General features: G+C 38.5%; 1 protein-coding gene across 4 annotated transcripts in view; it reads right to left on the bottom strand.

Moving 5' to 3' along the window:
- The window catches only part of NAALADL2 (N-acetylated alpha-linked acidic dipeptidase like 2), a 1,187,116-nt gene that overhangs the window by 303,010 nt on the left and 859,045 nt on the right, over window positions 1-25,061 (bottom strand). For all 4 annotated transcript variants that reach the window (XM_038583938.1, XM_038583935.1, XM_038583936.1 and 1 more), the window contains one exon: window positions 16,570-16,713. In XM_038583938.1, coding sequence (XP_038439866.1) covers window positions 16,570-16,713 — 144 coding nt within the window. The remainder of the gene's footprint in view (window positions 1-16,569; window positions 16,714-25,061) is intronic.

Here is a 25,061-nt window from a genome sequence, read left to right as displayed (position 1 = left end):
CTAACTTAATTACAGACAGAAAGCAGGGTCTGTAAGCTTAGTGATTCTTTGATATTATGTGAGATTTGTTTTGTGACCTCTATAGGCCATTACATCTGATAAATAGAGAATATACATTTTAATAAAATGTCCCATACAAAAACATGCAATCCCTGTTATATGAGGGCAGCATTTCATATATAAGCCCTGTAGATCAAGGTTGGAAAACTGTGGGGCTGTAACTGTATTCATTGTTCTCTATAATTTCTCTGTTAATTACTGAGGCATGTTAAAGTTCCCCAAATGATTTGTCTTTATCAATTGTCCTGGCAATACTAGCAACCTTTCCTGTGCATATTTTTAGACTATTTGTTTCTTGTATTCAAGTTTGGAATTCCTATATCTTTCTGACTTCTATATAGAATGCGTAGAGCAATTATTTCTTACATCTTCTTTATCTCCTTTTTTTCCCTACAGTCTTCCTCCCCTCCTCCCCTCTGATATTAATAAAACCATTCCATCTTTCTTTTCCTTAGCATTTCTCTGATATATATTTTCCCAGCAATGCATTTACTTTTGCCAGGCATCCCAGGAGCATCTCTGGCTCAGGGACAATTTTTATGCATATTTCTTGGCTTACAGTTTCTGTACTACAATAGTAGTGGAAATTCTGAGCTAGGGTTTTTGATTTCTAAATAAGAATTTTTCTTTTTTTCCATCCAGAGTTCAGATAGAAGAAAGAATCCCTGTACTGGTGGGTGAGCTCCTTTCTAGTCTTCCTACTACCTGCATCTATGCTACTTACTACTCCCTGCTCCCTATAGACACATAACTATGCCTTCTGTCCTCATGTATTACTATATTCCCACTCTAATTTACCAGAATCCATAATTTTCCAATACCAGGCAATCACAGGGTAAACTATTTTGCTTATTTCTCTGATTTTTTGTTCAATCTTCATTTTTGCCCCTGGATATTTGACTTTCTTTTTTGATAGCTGCTTTTAAATATATATATATATACATATATAAATATATATATATTAAAATATATATAAAATTTATTCATTCCTAAATTTTATTTATTTATTTATTTATTTATTTATTTATTTATTTATTTAAAATATATTTATTTATTTATTCCTGAGAGACACAGAGAGAAGCAGAGACACAGGCAGAGGGAGAACCAGGCTCCATGCAGGGAGCCCGTGTGGGACTTGATCCCGGGTCTCCAGGATCACAACCTGAGCCAAAGGCAGATGCTCAATCACTGAGCCAACCAGGTGCCCTTTAATAGCTGCTTTTTAAAATGTTTTTTCTTCTATTTCATTGAGTCATTAAAATTTGTATGGAACACTTCAAATATTTTGTCCTGCCCTCTTTCCATACTAAAGTCTAAGATTTCTATCTAGAAGATACATGGAGATCTGAAAACATGAAGACAATCTTTTGCTCTGAGGGGGATGCTATATTTTCATTGGATCTTCCCAGCTGAGAGAAGGACCTTTTTATGTATCATTGCACAAAGACCAGACCAAAATAATAATATATAATATAACAAAAGTCACCTTTTCCTCTATTTATTTGCATCCCCATACTTGATCTTGATATTCATACATATTGTTTCAGGATGCCTGTGTGGCTCAGCGGTTGAGCATCTGCTTTTGGCCCAGGGCATGATCTCAGGGTTCTGGGATCTAGTCCCATATCGGGCTCCCTGCACGGAGGCTGCTTCTCCCTCTGCCTGTCTCTCTCTCTCTGTCTCTCTCTCTCTGTCTCTCTCTCTCTTTCTCTCTCTGTGTCTCTCATGAATAAATAAATAAAATCTTTAAAAAAAAGTGCTTATAAAAATACATATTGTTTCATATTATTCCATGCCCATATCTGAAAACAAATATTGTGTTTCCCTTTATGAGAAGCAGCACCATGATCACACTTTCACTTATAACATGAGAGAGCCACCAAAACTTTGGATAAACTCCCATGACACATCTATTGCTGTTGGCATCGCTAATTTAAACAGTCCACTGGTAAGGCAATGTTACTCTTCATAGCAATAACAATAGCAATCCTATACTTTGGAATTTATTCTACAAGAATAATTGAATTCTTCCCAGTATAATGTCTAACTGCAATTACAGAAAATGGCATAGATATCCCAAATAGGGAAATGACTTAGAAAATTGTGGTAAACTGTGTGCCTGTTAAAATGTAAGCATATGAGCACTGGGTGTTATGCTATATGTTGGCAAATCAAACTCCAATAAAAAAAGTAGAATACCAAAAGATATAGATAATGACTGAACTTAGGTAAAAATGTGTTTACAGACAAAATATTAAAAAGGAAAGAGTAATAAATGAAACAAAGACTGGGTTAGGAAGGCCTCCCAGGATCTCCTGGGGTGAAATCTTGTTGTAAAGAGGTTTGAACAAGCCTGAACCCTTGGACATTAATTCTTCTCCTCCAATTTTCAGGCGTGATGGGAATTAAAATCTAAGGAGACCATCTTCTATTGCTCCACCTTATGATACCAAATCCCTGAAAACTGAGGTTGTCTGGGGACCTGGCAGAAAAGGAGAGAGGTTTAGGATGTTTTATTATTGGGGAAACGGTGACTACCATTATGCAAACCCAGAAAGATATAAATTAGGTATACATAGATATACCCAAGATATATAATCGACTCCAGCTCTGCGCTCCTAGAAGTCATAAGAGGGTAGCTAATACCTCTAGAGCAACATAAACTCTCAGACCAGAATACTTAGACACCTGGTTGTGCAGCACACAACCACACAACAGAAACAAAATGAACATATATATTACCCAAAGTAAACACTGAAACACACAACACGTGAGTTTAATAAGCATTATAATTAAACACGACAACAGAAGGGGATGCATTAGCGATAAGAAACAACCAGAAAACACTTTCAAAAGAAGAAATAATAGGTAAGGAAATAAACTGATTAAAAGATATATGACAATAGATGGGATGAGTAGATAGAAATGGTAAGTAAGAATATAACTGAAAATTGAATTTAAGAGCTATATCAGGTTGAGGATTGTTTCCAGGAACCACAGAAAAGGGTAAAGAGAGAAAACAGGAAAGTACAATTAAAAATCATGGTGGGTAGAAATAGGAGTTCTAAAAAGGATGCCAGAGGAAGAAGAAGAAGAAAAATAAATGGAGGAGAAGAAATATTTAAAGAAATAATATTATTCCAAAATAGGGCAAAACATCTATATATTTTTGTTTCGTTTTTGTTTTAAAACATTTTATTTATTTACTCATGAGAGTCACAGAGAGAGAGAGAAATAGAGAGAGAGAGAGAGAGAGTGGCAGAGACACAGGCAGAGGTAGAAGCAGGCCCCATGCCAGGAGCCTGATGCAGGACTCGATTCCGGGACCCCGGGGACATGCCCTGGGCTGAAGGCAGATGCTCCATGGCTGAGCCCCCCAAGCGTCCCACATCTATATATTTTATAATGAAGTTTAAAAGCATGTAGGATATAGAGAAAAATTCTAAAGGTTCTCAGAGTGGAAACCAGATCACTTACAAAAAAAAAAAAAAAAAGAAGAAGAAGAAGAAGAAATCAGGTTGATAACAAGCTTCTCAAAAACAACATGACACCAAAAGGCCATAAAATTAAAGAAATTTTTTAAAGAGCCAGAGAAATTTTGAACCTAGATTGTTTGGTAACAAAAAAGGGAGGGCAATGAAGTTGTCCAGCCCTGGAGTAATGGATCTATCAAATGTAGTAAAGCTACTTTTTTGCAAAACCGTAGAGCACCTAGAAGCAATGGAGTAGACAGGGGACAGCAGGGATAGAGCCACAGAGTAATAAGTGAAAAAAAATAACAGAATCCAAAGACATATTCTCAATGATATGTACAAAAATCTTCACTTCCTTCCTGTTTCTGAATACGTCAGTCCTACAAACTCTTAGGTGAGGTTGGCCAGGATAGCACATCCGGCAGCAGCAGTAGGATATGATGCACAGCGAGCGAGGGGTCATGTGAAGGAAGGCGAGCATCCCAGTGGGTTGTGGTGCTGCATCCCAGGGTGCCGGGGCTGAGGCATGTGGAGCACAGTGTGTGTGTGTGTGTGTGTGTGTGTGTGTGTGTGTCTGTGTGTGTCTAAGCCTGAAAATTGGGAGCGAAGCAACTGTCAGGGGGAACAGAGCAATGAGAGAAGTCAGGGATGAGGACTGAGAATGGCATCTCCATTTCAGGGCTGAACAGCACATTGCCTTGGGAGCTGAAGGGGTCAGGAAGGTAAGCGCCCCACGGATGGGGGACAGGCAGGGCGATTAGTGCAGGCCAGACAGTCCATGTGGGGCTGAGCCCGGCTTTTCTGTCGGACCCACAACGGAGTGAGAAAGGCTTTCTTACGGAGGAAGGAGTAATGACATCAGTGGAGTACACGCAAGGGAAGTAATGACCCAGCTCATATTCAAGGGCATGACCCGCACAGGATCTCTCATTGTTAGTGAAGAGACTAGAAACATGGGAAGAGAAAAACGGCAGGTATTCGTAGGTCCTTTCGGTGTCTCAATAGATATACATAGATATAAAACTAAATAAAGATATAATTTGAATGTACATACATGTATATCTATACAGATTTAAATTAAATATATTAAATATATTAAATTAAATTAAATTAAATATATTATATTTAAATTAAATATATTCTCCCCAGTTTTGTTTACTAAGTACTGAAGGAAGTAACACTCCAATGGCCATGAGCTCATCTAGGATCCACATCTTGTTTTCCAGATATCATTCTCTACTTGAAAGATAGGACTTTTTTAGAGAAACGGCTGGTAACATGGTTGGGGCTGGGGAGTACAAAATGATTTGATATATCAGATTTCTGTTGTATCAAAAATGAAGGAGATTTGCAAATCATGAGAATATGCCACAGACAGGACCTAGGTTGAAGGTGCTATTTCGGGCTGACCGGGGACAACTTGAGTATCACAATAAAAGTAGTACCAGCCTATAACCCATTGAATGAAGCGGGGATATAAATCCTAACCATATTATAAATTGATACTACATGTATAAATAAAAACCCAAACAAACAGGAAAAAGAAAGCTCTTCTTTAGAGCAGAATGTCAACCCGTAAAAGCAGAGGGATGATGAACTTCGAAGGTCACTTTTGGCTCAGCTTGGTAAGGACTAATTGGCCCCAAAGCATAAATAATTGTTAAAACTAGTGGGTGGGCATAGGAGGGGGTGGGGACAGGAGCTCTGCATGATTTCAAATAATTATTAATTGTATAAAGAAAGAAATTTAAAAATAATAACTTCAACGAGGAGCCCTCACAGATTCTTGATGAATTAAATGATCAAAGTTAGCATTCCCAGTAATGGGACAAATTGATATCAGCAATGGGGCCGGGGGGGGGGGCAGTCTCACTCTGTAATGTTGCTGCCAAAGATGCAGCAGCTGAAATTATTTATGGGAAAACATGAGCTAAACCCACACTGGGGAACATTCTACAGGTAGCTGGCATGTAAGCTTCAAAATTGATAAAGCCATGAAAGTCAAACAGAGACTGAGACTATTCCGGATTTAAGGAAACAGGCCACTTGGTAACTCCCAACACAGGACTCTAGATCCCGTTGCTACTTAGGTCATTACTGACACAACTAAGATTTGCACGGGGCCTCCGGGGTGAGTACCCGACAGCCACGTATGCACGTTTCATTCATGATCGTGATGGTTGCGTGGTCTGCAGGGACAATGTCACCGCTTTTGGGGGAATTCGGATGTGATGGGTCATCTTGGTGGTAGTTTGCTCTCAGGTAGTTGAGAAAAAAAAATTATTTGTGCTAATCTTGAAACTTTGCTGGAAGTTCACATTTATTTCAAAATTAAAAAAACAACAACATTTAGAATGAGAAAATCCTGGATAACATTTAGATGTCACTTATTATTTAAAAAGTCAGTGCGTGTGTGTGTATTGCTACTTTAAGATAACATTTCCAGCTCACATTTGCCAAATGCTTTCTGTCTTTCATGCTTCAAAGTTTGATGGCAGCTTTAAATTTAATGTGTGAAGTTCAAAAGATTTCAAGATGACAAAAATGCGTTCCACTCAGAGAACATTTGTATTCAAATAGGGTGAGGAGACCTAAAAGTAGTTGCCCTCTCTCTAGTCCTGAATTTCATCACGTGCAGAGAAAAATATCCTACTACAGAAATTCTTTTCCAGGGGCAATTCTGCCTCATATTCCATTGCTATTGTGAAGACTCGATTAATCCTGGTCTCCTGGGCAGCCCGGGTGGCCCAGGGGTTTAGGGCCTGCCTTCAGCCCAGGGTGTGATCCTGGAGACCCGGGGTCGAGTCCCACGTCAGGCTCCCTGCATGGAGCCTGCTTCTCTCTTTCTCTCTCTCTCTCTCTCTCTCTCTCTGTCTCTTGTGAATAAATAAATAAAATCTTAAAAAACAATCCTGGTCTCCTTCACTCAGCTAACAAAGCCTCATCTCCACCTGCACTGTGAGTAAGCGGGACTCAGCATCTAGGAAAAGTCCTATCCCCATTTGGAGAGATTTGAGGACTAAAAGTTGCAACGAACTCTGAATCCTAATTCCACTAAATAAGCTGTCGTTGGTTTCTTCAACATAGTTCTTGCTAGGATTCCTAATTTTAATTATTTGCCTCATTCTGTGCACCTGACTCTCTTTTTAGCTGCCTGACTCTAGAAAAGAACTTCTAGGATGGGGGCTGTGATTTGTTTTCTTTGTTTTTCAATTTCCCTGAAATCTAGAATCACACTTTTGGTGGCTGGGACTTCATAAACCGCTAGCATCTCTCCTAAATGCCAACTGCTTCTCTAAATATCTGAGTATAAACTGCTTCTGGATTCTATGTCATCACAGCTTGTCTAGGTTTCTCAGTGCTCCATTTCTCCACGTGAGATCTCTCCATTGCCAAATGTTTTTCTGAATCAATATACCATTGGTTGATATCTTATACTAGATCAAGGGTCTTATGGGAATTATTGGTCAACTGACATGGCACACATGCTAACCAATCAGAATGCACTGGCAGCAAATGACTGGAATGCCCACACCAACAGATGCAAACTGATATCCCTGCCCCAGATGCTGTTTTTCTTGCCATATTGTAATTTTTTCAGGAGCTCCATTTCAGTCTATCCTGCAGGGAACATCACCTTACACAAGAATTCTACAGAAGGGGCACCTGGGTGGCTCAGTAGGTTTAGCGTCTGACCTTGGCTCGAGTCATGACCTCAGGGTTGTGTGGTTGAGCCCTGTGTCAGGCTATGAGCGCAGCAGGGAGTCTGCTTTTCCCTCTCTCTCTGCCTTTTCCCCCATTTGTGCATGCATGAAGAAAAAAAAGAGTTCTACATAAGAGTCTGCACAAATTCTAGTCCTAAGACCTGACTAGATCCACCAGGGCCCCCCTCACCTGATGTGATACGCCTTACCATATCCTGGATACTGACAATAACACCAACTACCAAAGAAAAGGTTCTTCAACCATTTTATCCACTAATTACAATAATGACTTTTATAACAGAAGCCTTAAGAATTTCAAGTTTATTAAAAATAAAAGGGACAGAGGAACGAGTTAAATAAAATCACGAGGAAGCATTCCACAAATCTAGAATGTAGGGCACATTCAGGACAACAGACTTGTTCCAAAGTTCCCAGTGTTAAGAGAAGAAAAAGAGGTTAGATTAGACTAGATTAGATTAGAAGGGATGCTAGCTTAGAAGGGATGCAATTTATAGGCCTGGTTTGGTTTGGATAAACCCACTGTAAAAAATTGGGATGCCTGGTAAAACAGCATAGTTTGTGCATCAAATAAGGTAAAGTTTACTGTCATGAAAAAGTGGATATATTTAATTAGATAGACATATTTCAAAATAATATGTATAGTATGATCTCCTTTTGGTTAAAACAAAACAAAACAAAACAACACAAAACCTCCAAATGTGTATATATAAATCCAGAAGGATTTAAACTAGGTTTTGATACTGGTAATTACTGGGTGGGAGGAATATGTTCTGGACTGAGCTGTTTGTCTTCAAAATCACATGTTGAAGCCCTGGCCCCCACCATAGCTGCATTTGGAGATACGGCCTTTCAGGAGATAATTCAGGTTAAATGAGGTCTCAAGGGTGGGAATTTCATCTGATAGGACTAGAGTCCTTATAAAAAAGAGAGAGAAACACCACAGGGTTCTCCCTCTGCTTCTGTGTGCGCAGAGAAAAGTCCATGTGAGGACACAGAGAAGGCAGCCGTCTGCAAGCCAGCAAGAGAGCTCTCACCAGAAAGCAAATTTTCTGGCACCGTGAGCTTGGAGTTCCCAGCCTTCAGAAGTGTGAGAAAAATAAATGTCTGTTGTTTAAGCTACCAGGTCTGTGGTATCTTGTAATGGAAGCCCAACATGACTAATACAGAATGTGTGGATTTGCTTCTCTGTTTTTACTCATCTCTCTTTTCTAACTCTTAGCAAACATTAGCTGATTTGTAATGATAGAAATTAAAGAGAAAAGTAAAATCGCCAAATCTGTTTCAGTGCTGCAAAGTTTTCATTCTGAAAAAGTGAGACTAGCATACAAATACTGAATGAAAACTGTCGGCTTGGTCCTTTTCACATTAGTAGCTATCCCTGAGTCTACACACACACACACACACACACACACACACACACACACACACACGTATGTGTGTATTCTTATGAACCTGCATGCATTTTGGAAAAAAAAAATAAAGTTTAATATTATTATTTTCAATTAGCAAAATTACCTAAGTAGGAAGATGTTTTAAAGAATATGAAACTCAGGAAAAAATAACTTACCTTTTTTATATCCCTTCTAAGAGTGAAAACTGATCAACAGAGTTTCTACATCTTTCTACCAAACCACTCCACAAATCACAAATTATCAGATTTGTCAGTAGACTCCTCATCTGCAACACTAGCCTAGTACTGCATATTTCCCACATTTCCATCTAGATCTATTTTCACCCTTCACCTAGCTCTGTGTCCCAAGGAGCTGGCCTCTACCTCTACGGAGAACATCTACCGGGCTCTTCTGTTCTTGGCTTTAGGTTGAGTTTAGCCAAGAGAAGACATTGATACGTGATCAGCAGGTTGAATAAGAGAAAGATTAGAGTACGTGCATTCCATTACCCTCCCTGCCGGTCACTTGCTGGCAATGACTGCACTCCTTGACTGAAAGCCAGGGCTCTTGTCACACTGCCCTCTCCTACCCCCTGAGGACTTGTTAGTTTCCGAAACTACTCTCCCTTCTTGGGCTTTTAGGTTTACAGGTAGTAACAATTACTAGCCTCGGGGTGGTTCACCATCCCTTTTTCTTTCTTTTAAGATTTATTTATTTTAGAGTGAGAGAGAGAGAGAGAGAGTGAGTGAGCAGAGGATGGGTAGAGAAAGCAAGAGAGAGAGAGCATCACAAGCAGACTCCGTACTGAGTGTGAAGCCCAACGGGACTTGATGTAAGAACCCTGAGATCATCACCTGAGCCAAAAATCAAGAATCTGCTGCTTAACCAGTTGAACTCACCAGGTGCCTCTCACCATCCCTTTTCTATTCCCCTTTACCTATTTACAATTACGCATAGGCCCTTGGCCAAACTCCCACGGATTGCCATTTTTGGTGTGGGTGTCATCGATTTCCTGATGGTAACCTGATTTATATGTTGACTGACTTAGGTATATTTACTGAGTCATCTATATGTGTTGCCAGGAAAAAAATAGATGCTGAGGAGAAGAATTTCTTTTATAGTATTAGGACAGACTAGGATATTCAGGCCAACTTTCCCACTGAAAGTGCTTTACAATGCTGAATAAAACACAAAACGAATCTTGTTAACAGCATCTAAGAACTAGAAGGTAAAGAATTACTAGGTCAAAACTTAAGTTGTGACAGGAACACAGATAAGCAAAACAATAAAGCTGTTTTCAACTTGAGGGAATTTACTGAAGCTGGAAAATCTCTTAATCTTGATGGCCTTATGAGATGCAAAGTTTAGAAGAAAAAGCCCTGGGCCTGCCCACGTTGGAGAGAAGGTAGTTCCAAAAAGAGATTGTTCCTTACAAAGTAGAGTTCTAAATGACTGCACTCCCCTCTCCTATCCAAGAGATGGTGATGAAAGTTACCTGGCATGGAACGAAACAAGAAAAGCAATCTTGAAAAAGATATAATTCTGGGTAACTCTAAAAGAATACAAAGAACTATATATAGCTTCTAAAATAATAAAGGGAAAAATATAATGACAAAAATAATCTTAATATAAAGAGAGAAATAAAAGGAAAACATAATATGTGGTACAAAGAAGAAATCCAAATTAAGATGAAAAGAATATATAAGTAAGTATAAATACATTAATAATCACATTAAATGTAATGGACTAGAGCTTTCTGCTAAGAGATAATCAGATCGTATTTAAAATACAAATTAGTTGTAGGGCGTCTAACAGGCTCAGTTGGTAAAGCATGTGACTCTTGATCTCAGGATTGTGAGCTAAGTAGAATTTACTTTTAAAAAAAATACAAAGTAGTTGTTATTAAGAAGAGATGCTAAAAGAGAAATATGTAGAAAGTTGGATGCTAAAAAATAAAAAGATATACCATAAAGAAACTAACACAATAACAAGCTAGTGAGTCTAAATTAATATCAAGCCAAATTATTTTTTTAAGTTATTATTTACATGAGAGAGAGCACAAGCAGGGGTGGGGAAGGTAGAGGGAGACGGGGAAGCAGACTCTCTGCTCGGCAGGGAGCCCAACACCGGGCTGGATCCCAGGACCCAGGATCATAGCCTGAGCCACAGGCAGACACTTAACCAACTGAGCCACCACCCAGGCGTGCCAAACCCAATCAAATCTAAGACAACCATTATAAATATAAAAGAGATCACTCCATATGATGAATGTTTCAACTAACCAGGAAGATATGATGTATTTGGATTTATCTAAGAAGGGACCCCTGGGTGGCTCAGTGGTTGAGTGTCCGCCTTCGGCTCAGGTCATGATCTGGGGGTCCCAGGATCGAGTCCCGCATCGGGCTCCCCGCAGGGACCTGCTTCTCCCTCTGCCTGTGTCTCTGCCTCTCTCCCTGTGTGTCTCTCATGAATAAATAAATAAAATCTTTAAATAAATAAATAAATAAATAAATAAATAAATAAATAATAAAACATCCAAGAAATGACCTTAAAATGTATGAATCAAAAATGGACAGAACTACAAGATAAAATAGACAAATGTGTACATAAGAAGGAGACTTTAACACTAATAATAAGAATATCTGAATGTCGTGTTAGGGTTCCTAGCTTCAATGGACGTGTATAGAGCTCTACAGCTGACACCACACGGTGCACACACCCTCACATACTCCTAGGACACTGGGCAATAAGGGAGACATCGAAGAACCATAGAGAAGTAGAGCAAAACCAACACATTCTAATGAAAACTGCAGCTTGGAAGGATCTGCTATTTTTCTTCCAGCATCCAAGTGCCTGGAGCATGGTGGAGAGAGTCAGGAGGTGCTACTTCCAACTCGAAGAGCATGGCATTTGCCTGGAGCTTTAAAGGATACTGAGGCTTTACAAACTTAGAGACACAGCCCTGAAGACATGTTTGGAAAATACTAAATACTAAATAGAGTGATAGGGAGAAATATTGGATATGGAACCACAAAGGCACTGAGGGATCATCAGTCCATTGCCACAAAAAGGATCATCAAACTATAGACAGGGCGCGCTCTCCCGGAGTAAATCACATACATAAACCACAAAGTTTAGCCGAAGCGTCTGTAATTGGAAAGAAGTGACAGGTACTTGAGAAGCGATGTGAAGAGGATATCAGAAAGTATAAAAAAATTGCTGAGGAACATTGGAGATTGGAAAACACTTGTTAAAAGTAATTCTACCTCAGAGTGTCCACCCCAGGTTGTCTATAGGTCTTTTAACAAACAAACACAACCCCAGATTGATTCTAAGTTGAATCGTCCCTGAAAATCACAACTGTCAAGACAGAAGGCTGGCAACGTGAGACGCTCTGGGCGAAGACAGATCCGTGTCACCCTTGGTAAACCCCACCTGCACTCCCCAGGACACAGAGGACTGACTGTACTGTCTATGGACTTTGGACAATAGGTTTCCCACCTATGTTCACTCTGCTTAAGACCCTTGATGAGTCGTCCTTCAAAGTCATTTCTGAAGCTTTTTTTTCCCCTTTTGTCCGGGGACTTCAGACTGGCAGCTCACGAAGGCTGATCTTCAGTTCTACGGATTCCTCTCTTATCAGCCTCCAACTCAGACTCCTCGGTTCACTGCACAACCGGCTGCTGGAAGAGCCATAGCACTGGGGTGTCACCGTTGCAGTTTAGTGCCTCCTAACATCCGTCATGACCCTTGAGTGTAAACGTATTCTAGCTCACTAAATTTTGGGCATAAAAAGTGGCCACTGTATCTCTGTGTGCCATATAGAAGTTGTCTACGCAAATTAAAATGTTTGCATGTTCTGGATATATTTCTCAGATTTGGCGCTGGAAGTCATTAAGGCCTACCTTTCCCTACAACAAGTTTGCAATTCTCTTATACATATTTTAGGCCTACTGAGGAACCCCCTTTTGCAGGGCCAATAAGGGCCATATCATATCATTTCCATATCACTCCATTATCTTCCTGACGTATCTACCAAGACACTCTTTAACCACCAGACTAACATAATGGACCCTGGGATCTTCTCACAGGCTATTCTGAACAGGTTGGTTAGTTTCATATGTAACAAAAAAATAATGCTGAATTCAACTGTCCTAACATTTCTCGTTAACAAATATTTCATGAAAAGCTAAAATTTGCCACTTGCCAAAAAATTTTAGTATAACCTAAATTTTTGGACAGTACGCTCAATACGTCTTTTTAAATCTCTGCTTGGGATGGTAATAATGAACACTTTTAAGAGGCTGTTAACAAATTAGAAGTACAAACCTTCAAAAGACATTTGAAATATGTAAAAATTATAACTGACAGTGTCACTATATTATTCTAATTAAAGTGATTTTCATCAAAGAACATGTAAAATTGTGAACATGGAAATATATTTTATATATAGGAAATATATATCCTGTTCACAATTTTATATATATTCCATATATATTAATATATATTAATATAATATATATATCCATTTGAAGAGATGATCCAAGTTTACTTATGTGATGACATTAATTTTTATGCAACACAGAAATAGTCACTTTTCTATTCATCAAAAGTGATCCATCAAACATTCATATGTTTGAACTGGCCATATATGAGTCAACACACCCTACCTTCATTATTTTAAGTTGATTAATTTAAATTTTTTGTCTTAAGTTAATGGATCTTAAACTTCCTTCTCTCCGTTTCCCACTATATTCATCGTTTTTAACCACAAACTCTGACTGATAACTGAAAATTCAAATTTCCATGTTTTGGTTGATTCTCAGAGACTAAGTTTGATAACATAATAGAGATTGGAAATTGGAAATAGATAAATAGAAGAGAAGACTGTGGAAAATAAAATATAGCCAATATGCAATTATCTATATGTTATATATCAATATATGCATGTATACATATATATGCAAGACCTTTTTTTCCTGCTTCTTTTTCTATTCCTCACACAATTTTTAGTTCTCCCAGGAATTTTCATATAAATATTCTGCTCTCCAGTTCCTTTTACTCAACGTATCTCACGTATTTTATGAATGCTGATATCTAATGCCTTCATTTAGTTTAAGTTTTATGGTCTGTTTCAGTTAGGTAGCTTTCTGTTGCAAGAAACTAAAAATCCAACATAGATTGACTAACAAATATGAAGGTAGGGTGTGTTGACTCATATATGGCCAGTTCAGTAGGTTTGGCTACAGACAAAGCTTTAGGGCTCACTTGATGTGGAGAAGGTTTTCTCTCTCTCTCTCTGTCTCTCTCTGTCTCTCTCTCTCTGTTTCTCCTCCCATTATTCATCTGTACTTTCTTTGTGTTGGTTCCATTTTCAGGTAGGCTATACTCTTAAGGTCCCGACAGGGTTACCAAGAGATCCTGAGGTTACAGGTTTTTTTGTTCAGCTATAGTGTTAAAGTGAGTCATTGCTACAAATAAATTCCAGAAATTGAGTCCTGGCGCTGTTTGGCTAAGATCATCCTTGAACCAACCATCATAATATGGTTGGTGTAATGTACCAATAGGCTTGAGCTAATGAGGATCTATTTCTAGAGCTTGGGATGTGGCCAAACCTATCCACACTATCTTGCTGGGAAATGTTGGCAACGATTCAAAGAGGGGTTGGGGCAAATGGATGCTAAGAAAGCAAAGATGATAGGTCAATTCTGCTATACTCTTATCTGACAATTTGGATTTGGTGTATACAAAGGATTAAACGGGTAAGATGATTAGTTGATCTGAACACATATTTTAAATGTGCTCTTGGCTAACTTCTCGGTGAAGATTTTCCTACACTAAGGTTCAAGACTAAGAAAATTCAACAGTAAAATATAATTATAATATGTTTGTAATTAATTTTTTATTCCATAAACTGTAAGCATTGCTCTTATTGCCCCAAAATATAGCACTTCATTCTGCATCCTTTTCATGTACCATCCCTATACGTATCATAATGAGCAAATGCTATACTTATGTGTTTATGAGAAAACTTAAAAGTTAATTAATTATCTTGGCTGTATCATGAGTATTATTACCCAAATAATACTGTCTCATTATTCTACATTTAAGACTAGTTTAAATTTAATAACTTGGTTCAGACTGCTCCATCACTATTTGGGAAATCTAAATATAATACCCTGTATTTAAAAAGATGATGAAAGGAGTACCCATTATAACATGAAATATCTTCTCAATTCACACATGTACCTTAATTTAATTACTATCTAAAAACAGTAATAAGCTACTATATCCATAAGGAAACCTGATGTGGCTTAATTCCTTAGAAAGCATGTATCTTGTTTTTTTTTTTTTTTTTTTTTAACAATGGAGTTGTAAACAGGTTTCAGGGTATATTTCAATTTTTCTTCCAAGCTTTATACATGTTGTGACTTACTGTGAAGATATATCTGTGGATAGATACAGCAAAATCTGCCATTTTGCCCAGCTATGCCATTATTATACAGATATTTAACATATTGTGGAGGAAATCGATATAATTCTTTGCTGAGAAAGACAATGGCTAATATAATATTTCACAGTATGCAGAAGTACTGAGACACAGAGCATAACTTGATTCTCAGATCAACCTGAGACACTAGAAGCTTAGCTAGAAGGGTGTCTGTAGATCAGGTAGCGGCCTCCAGCAAGGCTGTGATGCATGAGGCCATGGAGCTCCCATGCATGCTGTTGGCTCATGAAGGGCAGGAAAGTGGCTGGACCACAGCAGGGTCTCTGAATATTAATTGGAGGAATCAATCAATTAATTAACTCTGGTCTTAAATTTGGTCTTTCAGAAGTCCAGTGTTTTCCTCAGAACCAAAGTATTATGAAATGTTCTTTACATATTTTAACAAATAGAGCCCATGGTCAATTTGTAGGGCTCCGAATAAAAGACGATAAAAACAAAACAAAACAAAAAGCTTCTCAAAGTCTCCCTTCCTGCTTTGAGGATCTACACTCATCATTGTTTTCTCTATTTCCTAGTTGTTCGATCAATAATCAGTTTTGAAGGCACTCAATCGATAGGACTTTGAAAAGTACATGTGTGTCTCTAACAGAGGACAAGCCTGTATGGATTCAGGTGTGTGTGTGTGTGTTTAGGTGTGTTCAAAACATTTTTTGGAATGCTTTTGTTGAGAGAAAAGCAGATGAGATAAAACATGGGTCGTTGAACCTCCAGGTCTGGACACAAAACCCCAGTCCTGGTGTTGAATTTTACAACCGCTAGATACGAATTTAACAATATGTAAAGAGAGTCTCTGCTTTAGGACTGTAATGCCGAGGCTGGAGGCAGAAATAAGATGCAGCCTGTGGCTCGCACCCCACACAGGTAGCTTAACTACTTCAGTTTTATCCGTTGTGTTCCAACAAGGCCTGACAAACCACCCTGCAGTACAAGAGGCATCTCTCGGGCGATGATGCGTAAAGACACGGGGATTTTTCAGTCAATCGCAGGAATTAGGCTTTAATGCTTTCTACTAAAAGACTTCATACCCCAGATAGCTGACTGCTATCCACTGAATCTTGGCAGCCAACAAGACTGCTGAAGCTGAAACGAGGAAGCTATGTTAAGCAGATTTTCATGAATGCACAAAATGCTTTATTTGTAAAGCTGCTTTCCTTTGTTGTGGTTTAAAATGCTCCCCCCCCCTTTTTTTTTTTTTGATCTCTCAGTTTGACGAACTCTCAGTCTTTATCAAAATTATGTTCTGAAAACGTCTCTTAAAGAGCCACAGATGAGAAATAAGTGCTCACCTCATCACAAAGGAATAGTTTTTTTTTAAGGAATAATTCTAAACATGTCAATCTAAGGGATTAAAAATGATCATGGTCCTTAAAAAAACTACAAAATACACAGAAAGACATGAAATACTTTACCATTATTTGGAAGCTCTAGAGGGCTACAGACACCAGTTTTGGTTCTGCTGTTTGGTGAAGAGATCAGTTTTGCAACGAGAGATGCTGAGACGGGCTGCACTAGCAGAGACGTGAGGTTTGCTCGGTTTTGCCTAAAGCTTCCATCTGGATTCAAAAGACAAGGGAACAGACCTGTTAGCAAACCGAAATTAAAAACACTTGAAGAGAAGTTTTTTGTTAATAAGTATTTAAAATATGACCCGTGTGCTTATTTGAGTTCCTTTGTTTATTCCCTAGTTCTACTCTACAAGAGGCCTTGACATACTTCAGTCCAAACACTGTTACGTATCCTGGTTAACGATGGCAGAGTGGACACATGCACCTACCTCCATTCTCCCGTAGAACTCCACTGAAATGACAACAAAGGAATAAAAAAGCATAAACCCACATGGGCTGATAAAAGAGAAGGGGCAATAACAGCAGTAAGATTCTAAAAGCTGGAAAGCAGACGCGTAAGTGTCAACTGATGTAACAGACCCCAGACGACCACAATCTAAGCAGCAGAGGGTAAGCTGAGAAGCAATGCAGTTTGTACCACACAACCCAGAACGGCTTAGGAACCGGCCACAGCGCCTACCTATTAAAATATGGGCAAAAGAGGAGGAAAACAGGAGGATTTGATGAAATTCTGATTATGAAGGTATCTCTCCTCAAATCCTCATTCATGCAATCAGTCAGAAGAGTGTCTGTTCCTTCCCGACTGCCTCAGAGGAGTAAAAGTGGGATGCTGCACAGGGAAGGAGACACCAGACACAGTGATGGGGGTGATGAGGAAGGGGTCTCCTATTTAAAATGGGATGGTCTTGGGCAGCCCGGGTGGCTCAGCAGTTCAGCGCCGCCTTCGGCCCAGGGTGTGATCCTAGAGTCCCGGGATCAAGCCCCATGTCGGGCTCCCTGCAGGGAGCCTGCTTCTCCCTCTGCCTGGGTCTCTGCCTCTCTCTCTCCTCTCCATGCTTCTCATGAATAAATAAATAAAATCTTTAAAATAAAATAAATAAATAAATAAATAAAATAAAATAAAATAAAATAAAATAAAATAAAATAAAATAAAATAAAATAATAAAATAAAATAAAATAAAATAAAATAAAATAAAATAAAATAGGATGGTCTTATAATTGCAGAGACTCTTCAAATGTTTTACCGTTTTATGGTGCCCAGAATCCTTCCTTCCAGGTACGGCAATAGGAAATCCAATTGGAGTAAATATGGCCAGGTCAATGACAACTATAGAAAAATACTAAAAATCTGGAAGTCCACCAAGAAAACAACTCGCCAAAGACCTCCTATGTCAATATCCATCAGTGAATAACACTCATCCATATACACAGCTTCAAATCCACTCAACTTTGCCATTCTTAAGTAGGCCCCCTCAGCCAAGGACAATCCTAGAATGGCACACATGCACCAGAGCTTATAAGAATAAGAGCAAGGGGGTCTGGAGGTTCAAGGAAAGAGGTCTCCAGGAAGACAAAAGAAACGGAAAAACTAGATACATTCTACTGGATTGAGAGAATATTGCAGTAGAGATCAGAGAGTTAGCATGGGAGGAACATCTAGATACATAAAAAAATAAAAATCTAAGAATTAGATAATCTTTAGCTTCAAAGGGAGCAAAAAGTTGTTCGAGAAAGAAATGTAATCATTGTACAGTGTGAATAATATTTACGTAGTCATTATAATATAAATAATGACTATTTAACACACACACAAATGATACTCTTTTGGAAAATAATGGGAAAAGGGCACAAGTCAGGGTTAAAAGGGCCTGTGGAGACTTTGAGAGCAAAATAAATCTTTATCTTCCATAGTGGTAGTAGTGATTAATATGGAAAAAAAAATGAATTCAACTCATAAATATGATTTTGAGAGACAGAGAGGTAAATATAAAATGTCGGGAACAACTGAAAACACTGAAAGAAATTGAGTGTTTGCCTTTGGGAGAGAGGGGAAAGAGAAAAGAAAAACAGGGAAGGAGGGGAGAAGATGAGTTTTGTGTGTGTGTGTGTGCTTTTTTTTTTTTTTTTTAAGATGAGAGCTTTTTACATTAACCTTTGTAGAATTATTTGAATACATCCAACAATAACTTGGAGAAAAACAAAAATCAAATAAAAATAAGGAGAGAAAACTATGGTAATACGGGTGAAAGAAAAGTCCACAAGCACTCAGAGTAAAGAGAAAGGAGAGAATAAACAAAAACAGTGCTTAGTATAGACTCAGAGAGGAAATACACAACGGAATGATTCTCTTAAGCAGCCAAAATGTCTGTGAACACAAAGCTTTATTTTTCAGAACTTTTATTAGGGAAAATGATTGCCAAAGGTTTTTCTCAGAATTTAATTTGATAAGACTGCAGGGGGTGCAGAGCTCAACCACACTGGTATCCAGGCTCCAAGAGGCAGATTATAAATGAGAAAGTGTGTTACAGGAGTGTTTCCTTAAATTTATCATCTGGAAAACCACAAAGCTAAAAAAAAAAAAAAAAAAAAAAAAAAAAGGTATTTAGCTTAGGCCTATGGCAGCCATAGCTGTCACGGCTTTGAAGAAATAATAATAAAGATTTACGCTTAGGATCAGTTTTGTTATGTAAGCACAGTGCTGGTTGCATAATTCAGCGGCCCTAAGAGAGCAGAGGGATATACGGGAGTACATTGCGACCACAGTGTAGTTCACGCTTCCCAGCCAGTTTCAGGTCATGGTACCACAGCGGCTGCATATTTTGCGGGGCCCAGAGCAAAACGACAACAGGGGACTTCTTGTTCAAAAGGCATGAAGAATTCCAAGACGGTAAGAGCAGAGCATTAAATCAAGTGTGGGCCCTTCTGAGTGGGGCCTGTGCGACTGTGCAGTGTAGGCCCGTGAGCCAGGCCCTGCAGGGCTCCCAGGGCACCAGGGGCTAGTAGCCATTCCACCCACTGAGAGAAACCCAAGGGAACTCTCACACCTCCAGGGAGCTGCTGTCAGCCCCCAAGTGACCGGCCCAGAGTCTCTGCGGCTCCAGGTTGCACCCGGGGCCATTGTGGGGTAGTCGGCGTCCCTCAGCGCACCAGCTGGCAAGCCCTGATATGAGCCATCCTACTCCCACCTGTATTTTCTCCCTCGGCCATCACTTTCAGGATTCCAGGTCTACGTGGGACAATGAAACAGTATTTATGAGAAGTGTGTAATCAGTCATTTTGATCTCATGGATGTTAAATGCTGATACATTATCAACACAAATGAAACTTCTTAGAAGGCTGCATGATCTCACCTCTCCCCAGATCAAATCCTGAACTCTTTAGTTTGCCATTCAAGGCTCTTCACAATCTCACACTTTGTATTTTGAATTTTTTTTTTAATTTTTATTTATTTATGATAGGCACACAGTGAGAGAGAGAGAGAGAGAGGCAGAGACACAGGCAGAGGGAGAAGCAGGCTCCATGCACCGGGAGCCCGACGTGGGATTCGATCCCAGGTCTCCAGGATCGCGCCCTGGGCCAAAGGCAGGCGCCAAACCGCTGCGCCACCCAGGGATCCCTAACACTTTGTATTTTGAACACGATTTCCCATCATTCGTCTCTATACGTATTATGCTAACACCACATATTCTGTGATGGGCCTCATCCCTGTTGTTGCTAAAGCTGCCCCTTCCACTTCACTGGCTCTTCTCATGCATCACACATGTCGAAACCATACCCTTCCTTTAAAACCCAACTCAGAAAATAATCAATTAATCAATTAATTAATTAATTAAAATAAAATAAAATAAATAAAAAATAAAACCCAACTCAGAAGTCACTTTCTGTAAGATGCTTTCTCTGTTGCCCTCAGTTCTCTATCTGATATTTCTGCACTTTTTTTTGGTAGTTTTTTCATTTCTAATTAACATTGTCATTACATTTCATACTTATCACTTTAATCACTGTGTTTTTCCTCTTTAAACTCTAAGTTCCTTGAAGACAAACACCAAGTCTTCATCATTGCAAGACACACAACGCCTAGCACAAGGCCAGGAACACAACAGGATCAGCAATTCTTTGAAAAATAGTTTCGATGCCACTGTCCCACAGGTTTTCTGAATGCCCTGAAGATGGAACAAGGGTACAACTGAGGAATAAATTATAATTTTATTACTCCTATGCTTACTATACATTTGTGCTTTTCTCTCCAGGTCACTATTCTCCCACAACAGACATATTACATCAACTTTCAAAACCCATCTATCGCCAACAATTAACTAGTCAGCCTTGCTGTAAAATTACCTTTTGTGTGTAAAAAAAAAAAAAAAAAAAGGCTATCTCTACAAACAAGATAATCTGAGGTGTATTTATCTGTTAATGAAAAAAATCAATAACTGCATTCCCTTTTTCTCTATAATGCTCTATCCAGCATATGAAATAATATATTTAAAAGTTAAATATGAGTCAACCCTACACTCTAATTGAACATACTTAAATCTTTGATTTATTTTATTTTATTTTTTGCTGCATGACTAATAGACTTGCATTAGTTTTGAAATATCTGAAGTGGGTCATTAATTTTTCACCTTCAGCTTAATGGAAGTTTGACAACAGTTCACATCCAAGAGCAGATAGTAAAAGCAGGACTTTACAGTATACTGAGATTAAATTATAGACAAATGTTATTTTTTAACTCATTTATTGAAGAAGGGCTGAGAGGAGAATTTTAGTTTCTTACAATATTAAGAGGCTTTGAATAAAACCAAATACATATACCATTTTTATCTGTTTATATTCTAAAGCACACTTATGAGCTATACGGTATGTGTTGAAAATCAAGTAGATAGATAGAAAAAGAAAGAAGAAAGAAAGAAAGAAGAAAGAAAGAAAGAAAGAAAGAAAGAAAGAAAGAGAATAAAGAAAGGAAAGAAGAAAGAAGAAAGAAAGAAAAAGAAAGAAAGAAAGAAAGAAAGAAAGAAAGAAAGAAAGAAAGAAAGAAAGAAAGGAAGGAAGAAAGAAAAAGAAAATCAGGTAGTTGATGTGCCTTGATGGAAAGGGCACCACCTGGAAAAGATGTCGATATTACCTCTTAGCACTCCAACTTTTATTTTTATTTTATTTTTATATTTTAGCACTCCAACTTCTAGATTATAGCATGGACATTGTGGCCTGTGTTCATTGCTTATGCTCAGTAAAGACTGACACTAACTTTTTTTTTTTTTTTTTTAATTTAGATAGCTGGTTTTCTCTTCACTTTATACACTCGTTGCAATCCCGATAAAGATCCATATCCTCCCGTGCCATAAATAATCCAATCCCTGACACAATACCACATGCATGTGGTAGAAAGAGGAAACAGGATGTAGAGTCCCACGTTGGACTTCATCACTGACTCATTCTGTGAAATGTAATATATAAATGATTTCACTCTGCCAGTATTGTCATCCCATCTACTACACCTGAACAACCAAGGTGACACTGAATGGCCTTCATTATTCTAAGTGAGATAAAGAGTATCTCAGCCCAGAGGCTGAGAGCCTGAACCACAGTGGGTAAAACTTGGGAGAAATGAGGTTAAAAATAAGTGGGAAGGTTTTCTAACTGTACATATTAAGTAGGCTTCACATTACGCATTTTCACATTGTTGATGGGCCACTTCGATCGTAGCTGGTTAGGTGTATAAAGAAAACATAAAGACTCCATTATCTTCCAGCTAGTTTTTTTTTTTTTTTTTTTTTTTTTTGATAGCAAGATGGAATTCTTTGAAACTCAACTGAAGTATATATAGCAAGTAGCGATTACCCAAGGAGTATCAGAAAAGATAAGCCTCCAGAAACTAGAAATCTTAAGACACTGGGATCCTCAGATGAATGCACCAAGAAGTGAAATAAGGTAAAAAAAAAAATTCTGGCAAATAAAGCAAGAGGAGCCTTGTGTGGATCAGTGGTGATAATGTGCTGCCACTGGAGAGGGTAATAGAGTTTCCAAGTTGAGGAATGTGCTCCCCGCTCGGCACCTGTGTGTGTACCCAGACGATCCGTACTACGTGGTATACACAGAGGCCCTACACACTCTTCACTCAGTGTGCACAGTCCTGGACAAGCAGCACGGGCCTAACGTAGGAACTCATTAGAAATGCAGAATCGTAAACTCCACCCTGGACCTTCTGAATACGAAACTGTAGTTTAACAAGGTCCCCAGGTGATTCATATGCACATTAGATAAGCACCGGCCTAAATCATTATATATTTTTCCAGCAGCACGATTTACATAATTTTCACAGCAAAGGAGATATAAAAAGCGGGATGAAAAAGATAAAAAAAATAATAGCTGGTGTGTGCTCACCTTTCCCCAAATTAAAGATGACAGAGCCTTTAACTGTATCAATAAACCCCAAATCAAGTTTTCTCAGAGGCTCTTTCAAAATGGGAAACAAGGCTGCTCGTGTGTTATCACGAAACAAGTTTAAATTGGAATGAGAGAGCACTTTTTTGTTTTTGTCCTTTCCCCAAAGATAAATTTGGAGATTCAAGATCAGAATTACATTTACAACACTTTATTTCAGCCATGAATAAATATTACAATAGGTAACTGATTTGACTTCTTTTCTCCCCTTTGGTTTTCAGGTATTATAATTCATTATAGTAGAAGACTGACAAACCTAAAATTGTAAATGCTTCCCACTTGCCAGTGAACCAAGCAATCAGAGAGCTTGAAAAGCAGAGATTTTTAAAAAGACATTTTGTGCTGCGCTTTTATAAAAAGGCTCAAATGGCAAATGAACAAGTTGATATCAGTAATGTTATCCCAGAATATTTGATTTGACTCTCTCCAGAGAATTGTCACTTTGACAGAAATCAGACCATTAAATAACTGGAGCAAATTTTTTTTTTTTTTTTTCATTTTTATGTGAGCTCACTAAATTTACAATTATTTCCCTGCAATGACCAGTGCGCTAAATTGACTAGTCATGTTGTTGTCCTCGTAAATACAGCCGATCCTTTACTATTTCAGGATCCCATAACCTGCTGGTTATGAATATCACCATTTTCCCTCAAGCTAGTCAAATTCAGTTATGTGTTGTTTAGGTTATTATTAAAAATGCAATAGTTAACACTTTAAAAAGCCCTGTGCTATGCAGTCTGGGAGCACATTTTTACTCTCCATGTCTCTGTGTGCCCGACACACACACACGTATATATTTTTACCATATAAGGATTTTTTACTGATTATTTTCATAACTAAAATGAATTATTATTTCTTTCATTGACATAATATTTCCTGCCTGCCCTCACACTAAAATAAATTATAGGTCTACGGGACGCCTGGGTGGCTCAGCGGTTGAGCGTCTGCCTTTGGCTCAGGGCGTGACCCTGGGGTCCCGGGATCGAGTCCCGCGTTGGGCTCCCGGCATGGAGCCTACTTCTCCCTCCATCTATGTCTCTGCCTCTCTCTCTGTGTCTCTCATGAATAAATAAATAAAATCGTTAAAAAAAATTATAGGTCTAAAAGCTGGCCGATGTTGGGGTGCCTGGGTGGCTCAGGTGGTTAAGGGCCTGACTCTTGATTTTGGCTCAGGTCATGATCTCAGGGTTTTGAGATCAAGCTTCACATCAGGCTCTGCACTGGGCATGGAGCCTGCTTAAGATTCTGCTTCCCCATCCCTCCACCCTCCCCCAACTCCTTCGCTTGAAAAATGCTGGCCACCACCAGTTTACCCAATTCACGCATCACTTACTCTGGGAAGCTTAGTCCTTGCATGTGCCCCCACACAAATCCTTGTCTACACCTCTAGTAAACACTACTTTTCTCTAATGCCCTTTTTATTTTCTGCTCACTGACCAGAGTGTAAGTTTCTTGGGGGCTGATTCACTGCCATATTTCCATGGCTTAGCCCATGGCACAGTAAAAAAGTAGCATAGATTTGGACGAATGATCAGACCAGTGTTCAAGTGAATAATTTTGTTTTGTCTAATCATAAACCTAAGACTCGTGACTCACAATATAAAACTTGGAATCACAAAATCCTAAAACTGAAGACACAGATGGTCTCGTTTCCTCATTTCATTGGTTCTCTCTTACGCAAAGCATCTTGTCATGTTCCAAAGTAATTATCACAATATTTTAGTGCTTAACTCATGTTTTGGAAAAAGTCATAGAGGGAATAGAAAGCAACATACTCATTTATAAAGCAAAATGTCTGTATAATCTGATATTAAAAGAGCATACACATTATGTACAGTCCAATTTCATTTAAAAATAGCATACCAGACAAATCTGTTAATACTGTCACTATCTATATTAATATTTTCTTAATTTAACCTGGACTCTTTCTTTCCAGTTAGCTTATTCAAACGTATTGATCATGAATATGACACAGGCTCAGACAGAGCTAGACAACTTTTCCCATTGCTGAAAACATTTTTCTTTAATGTTTAGATATAAAAACTCAAGATTTGTATTGGTAAAGTGAAATTATTTGGGGCAAAGGACATTACAATATAAATCACCATCAT

This window comes from Canis lupus, chromosome 34 (genome assembly GCF_011100685.1).
Source record: "Canis lupus familiaris isolate Mischka breed German Shepherd chromosome 34, alternate assembly UU_Cfam_GSD_1.0, whole genome shotgun sequence".
Lineage (NCBI taxonomy): Eukaryota > Metazoa > Chordata > Mammalia > Carnivora > Canidae > Canis > Canis lupus.
The sequence above is the reverse complement of the archived record's forward strand: the minus strand, read 5'-3'. Positions and strand labels throughout refer to the sequence as shown.